Genomic DNA, 7,863 nt, shown 5'->3' on the forward strand with positions numbered 1-7,863 from the left:
AAGATTGTTTCCTGTAGCAGCTGATTAGACCGTACAACTGCACCGAAGACTCTCCTCCATCTTCCAGAACTGAGAATGAGCATGTTGATTTAGCATCTGATTTGCATTCTGATTTCCTTCAGAGCAACCATACTCCATTCCTCCATTCAACAAAGGTAAGTGCAGAGTCCTGCATCTGGGAAGGAACAATAAACTGCACCAGTACAGGTTAGGAGGCAATCAGCTAGAGAGCAGCCCTGTGGAGAAGAACCTGGGAGTCCTGGTGGATGAGTTATCCATGGGACTGCAATGTGCCCTTGTGGCCAAGAAGGCCAATGGGATCCTGGGGCAGATCCTGTCCAGCAGATCAAGGGAGGTTCTCCTGCCCCTCTACTCTGCCCCAGTGAGACTTCACCTGGAGCATTGCATCCAATTCTGGGCTCTCCAGTTCAGGAGGGACAGGGATCTACTCAAGAGAGTCTGAGGGAAGGCTATGAGGATGATGAAGGGACTGCAGCATTGCCTGATGAGGAGGGGCTGAGAGCCCTGGGGCTTTTTAGTCTGGAGAGGAGAAGACTGAGAGGGGATTTAATAAATGTTTATAAACATCTGAGAGCTGGGTGTCAAGAGGAAGGGGAGAGCCTCTTTTCATTTGTGCCCTGTGATAGGACAAGTGGCATAAACCATAGCACAGGAGGTTCCACCTCAGCGCAGTGAGGAACTTCTTTACTGTGAGGTTCAGAGCACTGGAACAGGCTGCCCAGAGAGATGTGGAGTCTCCTTCTCTGGAGACTTTCAAGACTCATCTGCATGTGTTCCTGTGTTACTTGCACTAAATGACATGGTTATATGGTCCTGCTCTGGAAGAGGGGTAGGATATAATGATCTCCAGAGGTCCCTTCCAACCTCTAACATCCTGTGATGCGGTCATTCCTGTTCATCACCAAGGAAAGGCAAACAAACTGGTCTAGTCAGCATCTCCTGCAGCACTGGAAAACCTCTACACAGCTGTGGAAGTGATGAGTATTTTAATAGATCCCATTTACCAGCACTTCCAAAGAGTCAACCAAATCCTTACAAGAAGTATTTCAGTGCTCAACTTCTACAGATTACAATCTGGCAGTATTATTGACAGACAGAGCGCACACACTGCCAGTCAAGGTTAGAAGAAGAGTAAATTCATGTCACTTGGTTTCAATTTAGGATCATTTCAGACCATGAAAACAATGGCTCTGAGTTTTTGGGGGCTTTTTTGGAGGGTTTGTGGGGGTTTGGGTTTGGTTTTAAGAGTAGAATAGAATAAACCAGGTTGGAAGAGACCTTCAAGATCATCGTGTCCAACCTATCATCCAACACCACCTAATCAACCAAACCATGCAACCAAGCATCCTATCAAGTCTCCTCCTGAACACTTAAAGTGATGGTCACTCCAGCACCTCCTCAGGCAGCCCATTCCAATGGGCAATCACTCTCTCTGTGTAGAATTTCCTCCTAATCTCCAGCCTAAACCTCCCCTGGTAAAGCCTCAGACTGTGTTCTCTTGTTCTGTTGGTGGTTGCCTGAGAGAAGAGACCAACCTCCGCCTGTCTACAACCCCCCTTCAGGTAGTTGTAGAGAGTAATAAGGTCACCCCTGAGTCTCCTCCTCTCCAGGCTAAGCAGCCCCAGCTCCCTCAGCCTCTCCTCATAGGGCTTGTGTTCCAAACCCCTCACCAACTTCGTTGCCCTTCTCTGGACATGTTCCAGCAAGTCAACATCTTTCCTAAACTGAGGGGCCCAGAACTGGACACAGTACTCGAGGTGCGGCCTAACCAGTGCAGTGTACAGGGGCAGAATGACCTCCCTGCTCCTGCTGGCCACACTGTTCCTGATGCAGGCCAGGATGCCATTGGCCCTCCTGGCTGCCTGGGCACACTGCAGGCTCATGTTCAGCCTACCATCAACCAGTACCCCCAGGTCCCTCTCTACCTGGCTGCTCTCCAGCCACTCTGACCCCAGCCTGTAGCTCTGCATGGGGTTGTTGTGGCCAATGTGCAGAACCTGGCACTTGGATGTGTTCAATCTCATGCCCTTGGACTCTGCCCATCTGCCCAGCCTGTCGAGGTCCCTCTGCAGAGCCTCTCTACCCTCCAGCAGATCAACTCCTGCCCCCAGCTTGGTGTCGTCAGCAAATTTACTGATGATGGACTCGATGCCCTCATCCAGATCATCAATAAAGACGTTAAAGATGCTTTCTTTCCCTTTGGGGTTTTGGTGGCTTTTGTTGGGTTTGGGTTTTTTCCCCTAAATAAATTAACATTTTCTGCAGCATCATTTGACACTGTTCCTACACAGCAAGCACTATCTTCCCAGTTTATATTCTTTCATTTTTCTAAATTCTGATTGTCATACATGTATTAACAATCTTGGATACAATCTCATACAGTGCCCCTCTTGTAACAGAAAATTTAATGTGCCTACCCAGCAAACTTGCTATTTAATCTTTGTAGAGAGAGTGAAAATCCCCCTTCCCTGTGTGCATAAGCCCCTCTCAGCAGAGGGAGATTATGATAAAGAAAATCTAAGACTTAACTCTAGTAAAGACTTGTAACCTGAGTACTATGGCCAAGTATAAATGAGGAAGTAGCTACAGTCTTTGATGCAGTTTTGCCACACATCTTATGCTAAAGAAGAGATGTAGCAAAAACTGACAGCACCTCAACTTAAGCCTCCATACACAAGCACTGAAGATGGCACTTGGTGCCATGCTCTAGTCATGAGGTCTGTGGTGACAGGTTGGACTTGATGATCTTTTGAGGTCTCTTCCAACCTTGGTGATACTGTGATACTGTAATTATGTTAAACCAGGTGATCTGAGAGCAACAAGGTGGTATTTTACATGGGTAACAAAGCAGCCAGAGTCATTACTGTACCTAAACTAAACTACAGTAAGAATTGTAACTCCTCAATTGAACTTTCAAATTAACTTCAAAATGTTAGTGGAACTTTGATGCTTGTTGGGTACCTACTTCCAAAATCAAGTTCAAATTTGTCCAATCGTTTTGAAAAGTGGATGTTAAGTGGATGCTGGCTCTGGCCAGCCTGATCTAGTGTGGGGTGTCCCTGCCCATGGCAGGGGGGTTGGAACTAGATGATCCTTGTGGTCCCTTCCAACCCTGACTGACACTATGATAAAAAAACATTTTCTAAGCTAGTTACCTGCATCACAGGTTGCATCTCTTTAGGTTGAATATAGGTTAATATTCTGCAAATAAGAGCCCAGTATGTCAAAGCACAGACACACAGTGGATAAACCCAAGAGAAATCAAAGAGAACAACACAAGGGGTCACCTTTCCCACCTGTGCAGTCTTTAATTTGGGCACATTTTTAATCTTAAAATGTGAACTCCAGGGCCCAACAGTGAAACAAGCTACCATTAGTCTAATTTTCTGTGACACGAAGCTATCAACTAATTATGTATGACCATGGCATGTTTAGATTGAGCACTGATTAGGAAGACTTGACTGTTAAGTGACCAAGGTGAAGAAAGAGAAACTTTAATAACATGAGATAGTAAAATCTACAATAGTTAAAAAAAAAGGGGGGGAGAGGGGGATGACACACACACCACACACACCCCAAACCAGAAAGACACAACTGAAAAAACAAAACAAAAAATACCCCAAGACTCTGAAAAGTAATAGTTTCCTGTTTCAAGAGCAACAATGGTGGGTCAAAGCATGCACTTAGTATCTCATCAGCTGAGCAGATCAGTAACAGATGCCTAGGAAAGACTGCAAAACAATGACAGTGCCAATCTATCACCAGATTTCTCCCCAAATACAACCACCTATAGCTCAAAAACTTCCTGACACAGAGGAATTACTCTTCTATTTAAGATGCTACCTCTACACTGGAGGTGTTTAAGAGACTGGATGGGGTGCTTGGTGCAATGGTTTAGTTGATTAGATAGTGTTGGGTGATAGGTTGGACTTGAAGGTCTTTCCCAACCTGGTTAATTCTCTTCTATTCTATTCTACAACCATATGCAATATGGGTGGTTTCAGTAATACCTCACCATTCTGAAAGCTGTATGCATGTCCAGAAAAACAGTAACTAGCATAAAGCAATAAAGGGAGACTGAAAGACACTGCTGAGACACTTCTCAAATCTCTCCGTCCATATCTTGCTAGCACTTTCCATGCCAAAATCAAAACAGACTGAGGTTTTGGTACAAAAAGTATCTGCAGAGATGTTGATGCCCAGGCAGTAAGATTGAAGCAACCTGATTACTTCAGATCTGAGAGTCCAGCCTGGAAGGGACCTCTGAAGATCACTGAGTCCAACCCACCCTGCCACAGCAGGACCATAGAATCTAGCACAGGAATGCATCCAGATGGGTCTTGAAAGGCTCCAGAGAAAGACTCCACAACCTCTCTGGGGAAACTATTTCAGTGCTCTGTGACCCTCACAGTGAAGAAGTTCCTCCTCATGGTGAGGTGCAACCTCCTGTGCTGTAGTTTATATCCACTACCCCCTGTGCTATCACAGGATGCAACAGAGCAGAGCCTGTCCCCTCCCCCTTGACACCCAGCCCTCAGATATTTATAAACATTTATTAAATCCCCTCTCAGTCTTCTCTTCTCCAGACTAAAAAGCCCCAGGGCTCTCAGCCTCTCCTCATCAGGCAGTGCTCCAGTTCCTTAATCATTCTGGTAGCTCTCCATTGGACTCTTTCCAGCAGATCCCTGTCCCTCCTGAACTGAGGAGCCCAGAACTGGGCGCAATATTCCAGGTGAGGTCTCACCAGGGCAGAGCTGCTGTACCATGAAACTACAAAGTGGCAGAAAAATACCAAGATTTAAATAAGTAGATTGGACTATAAGGAGAGACATTGATCAGTTTGCTCAAGAGTCTTGTTAATCTGACTGAATGAATGGATCCAATCTCCAGGCATCATTAACACTTGCATTTGAGATCACCTAGAAATTTTAGGTGCCACAGCTAAGACAAGAGGGTCACAACCAAACACTTGATGAATATCAGCCCATAGAAGCCAGGCAAACCTTCCTCAGGAACATAATTACTATTACACTATCACATGTGAATAAAGTCACGCACAGATGCTTAGAAATTTGATTGAAATGATAATTAAAACTAGAACATAACACACCTGGGAGACAGCACTGACATCAATAAACTCTAAAAAGCCTCTCTTAATGAAAGTGTGAAGATGTTTTTGAATGTCAAGTTCAGAAGAAGGAGAGAAGATTGATAGTGTATTAGAACTGTTGATAAACTGTAGACATCAAAAAAGAGCAGCTAAACCCAAGGTGAACTAATTATAAGAATGCATTATGATAAAGCACCCAAAGAAAGGAAGGAAGCTCTCTGCTTTTATTTGGTCAGTATCTTCTTGTGCATGGTCACTCCAAATGGAAAATAACTACTTGGCAGTTACTGAATAAACAAACACACCAGCGGTGATGGCACAGCAGATGACATGCCGATGACCTGCGTTCTGGCTTACTCTGTGTTGCTGGTTTTGAGAAGCCATGGCTTAAAAGACAGGCAAACAAAGAAAAGCCACAACTTCTAGAGATCAAGAACTTGCTGAGAACAAAGCCAAACAATAAAGAGCCATTAGTCTATTTTTGTTGTGGTCAAAGGCTAACGACTTACGCTATCAAATCCCTTATTAGATACAAAGCAATGCATTTGTCAGCGATCAGGAACGAGAGATAATGGAGATGAGCAATCTGACAACGCTGCTATTGGAGTCAAGCTCAGAGAAACGTAAGAAAATGAGCAACTGAAACGAAATACTGATAAATGCCAAATAATGCATGTTGATGGGGAAGATTGAGCCTACTGAGATGTCTCACAAGGTTCTAAATAAACTTGTAAAGAATCATCAGTGCCTTCAGTTCCACAATCAACTGCTCTTTAAGAGAAAGAAAATGACACGTGGGATAGAAAACGCAGGAGCTGTAGCTATTAGGCAAATCGTGCCATGGTGCCATCTACAATAACATGCTGAGTACCAAGGGCTGTGCTTTGAAAAAACACCTTTAAGTTACCACAGATAAAAAGATGAAGGGAGTGAAAATTAGAAAACACTGGGGGGGGGAAGGGAAACAACCAAAAAAAAACCCCAAGGTTTGGAATTGCTTACCTTATCAAAGAAAGAATTTGAGACAACTGAAAAAAAGCAAAGTTTGTTTACTCTATCTCATAGCAGGCTGCAGGGGAAACGCTCATCTGACGTCAGCATGGTAGTTAACTCACAATCAAAAAAATGTGCTTTTGTATGATAGCTAATTCACTGCCACTAGATGCCAGCAAGACTAGATACCTAGCAACAATCGAGACAGACGGTGTGTTACGGGCAGGAGCATCTGAGATGATGGCAATCACTGACAAAACCTGAAATACACATCAGAGTACAACGCTTAAACTCATCCTTCAGCTAAGCTGCTTAGGAACACACCAGTGGCTACCAGGTCACTGCCATGCAGCCCAGTAACACTGATAAACCTCAAAGCCTTCAAGGAAAAAAAGGCAAACAAGAAAGAAGCTGCACTGGGGTCTCGTTAGGGCTGAGGAATGCTCCGGTCCGGCAGCTTCTGCACGCTAGGCTGCCGTCTCTCTCATCAGATGTGACAGACGGGAAAAGTTTCAGTCCTCAACTTAGCCAGAGCAAAGCGAGAACCCAGCGTTAAGGCTGCGAAGTGCAGGAGAGGGCCTGTAGCCCTCCAAGGGTGCTGGGGAGAATCGGTTTGAGAGGTTACACTAGTCGAAAGAGGGTGAGCCCCCGCGGTGAAGTCAAAGCCTTGCTGTAGGCTGGGCTTTAAGGAAACAACCGCCTTATGCGAAGACAGCTGCGGGACAAACACCAGCCCAGGATGCTTAGGGTGAATGGCTGTGCCGGCGCCCCCGCACCAGCACAGCCGCGGCCCCGGAACAAAGAGCCTACGGCCGGGCCGGAGGGCGAGGGGCCGCTGCGGCCCGAAAGAGGCCCTCACCCCCCTCATGGATCTGAGAAGGAACAAGGGGCGGGGGGCCGGCACCGGCAGAGTAAGAAGCCCAGCAGAGGAGAGGGAGCCCTCCCCGCTGCCGCCACGCAGCTGCCACACAGCCACCCCGGGGCAGGGCAGGACCGGACCGGATCGGGCCGGGCGCTCACCTGCCACGGGCTGCCCCCTCCTGGGGCAGTGGAGCCAGCGCGGCGGGATCTTGTTGTAGGACATGGCGGGACCCGGGCGGCCGCCACCGCTGACCTGCCCGCGGGGAGGGGAGGGAGAGAAGGGGCGCGGGGCGCGCGCGGCCCCGAGGCGCTCAGCGGCGCCGGTGGCCCCTGGCCCGCGGCGCCTTCATTCAGACCCAGCTCCGCCTCAGCCGCCGCTAGCCCACAGTGCACCGCAGCCGCTTCCGCTTCCGGGCCGAGGCCCGGGCCCCGCCGCGCCGGGGCGGGGAGTGGCCGCCCGCTGGCTGGGTCTGCGGCCCGGGGGTGCGCCGGGCCAGGCCCTTGGCGGGGTGTGAGGACAGCCAGGAAGGCGCTCCACGGCAAGTCTCAGGCAGCGGGACACACCGCTCGTGGGAGGGACGGGGAGAGCGAAACGGGAGCGCTGTGCGGGGCGATGCACCTGTGCGGGCCTGAGTGTTGGCTTTGTTCCCCTCCAATAAAAGCACGCGGGATGGTGAAAAGTGAGGGAGGTCTCTCACTCTGAGAGATCTGCCTAAACGAGCTCCCCAGACTCCTCAGCCTGGAAAGGAGGTAGCCTGGGAAGAGAGGTGGTCAGTGCCACGGGCACCTCCGAGGGAAGGTAGTTGGAGGAATCACTTGTGTGACGGGAGCCGGAGCTGCAGGACTCGCTGGCAGAGGCTGCTGTGCTTGTGAAGAGG

The 7,863-nt window shown here is 48.3% G+C and overlaps 1 protein-coding gene across 1 annotated transcript in view; it reads right to left on the bottom strand.

The window, feature by feature from the left end:
* The window catches only part of RNGTT (RNA guanylyltransferase and 5'-phosphatase), a 267,297-nt gene extending 259,932 nt beyond the window's left edge, over positions 1-7,365 (bottom strand). Inside the window, exon 1 of the mRNA XM_054162574.1 lies at positions 7,145-7,365. Coding sequence (XP_054018549.1) covers positions 7,145-7,208 — 64 coding nt within the window. The 5' untranslated portion in view covers positions 7,209-7,365. The remainder of the gene's footprint in view (positions 1-7,144) is intronic.
* Positions 7,366-7,863: the final 498 nt, after the last annotated feature.

This window comes from Dryobates pubescens, chromosome 6, assembly GCF_014839835.1.
Source record: "Dryobates pubescens isolate bDryPub1 chromosome 6, bDryPub1.pri, whole genome shotgun sequence".
Classification (NCBI taxonomy): Eukaryota; Metazoa; Chordata; class Aves; order Piciformes; family Picidae; genus Dryobates; species Dryobates pubescens.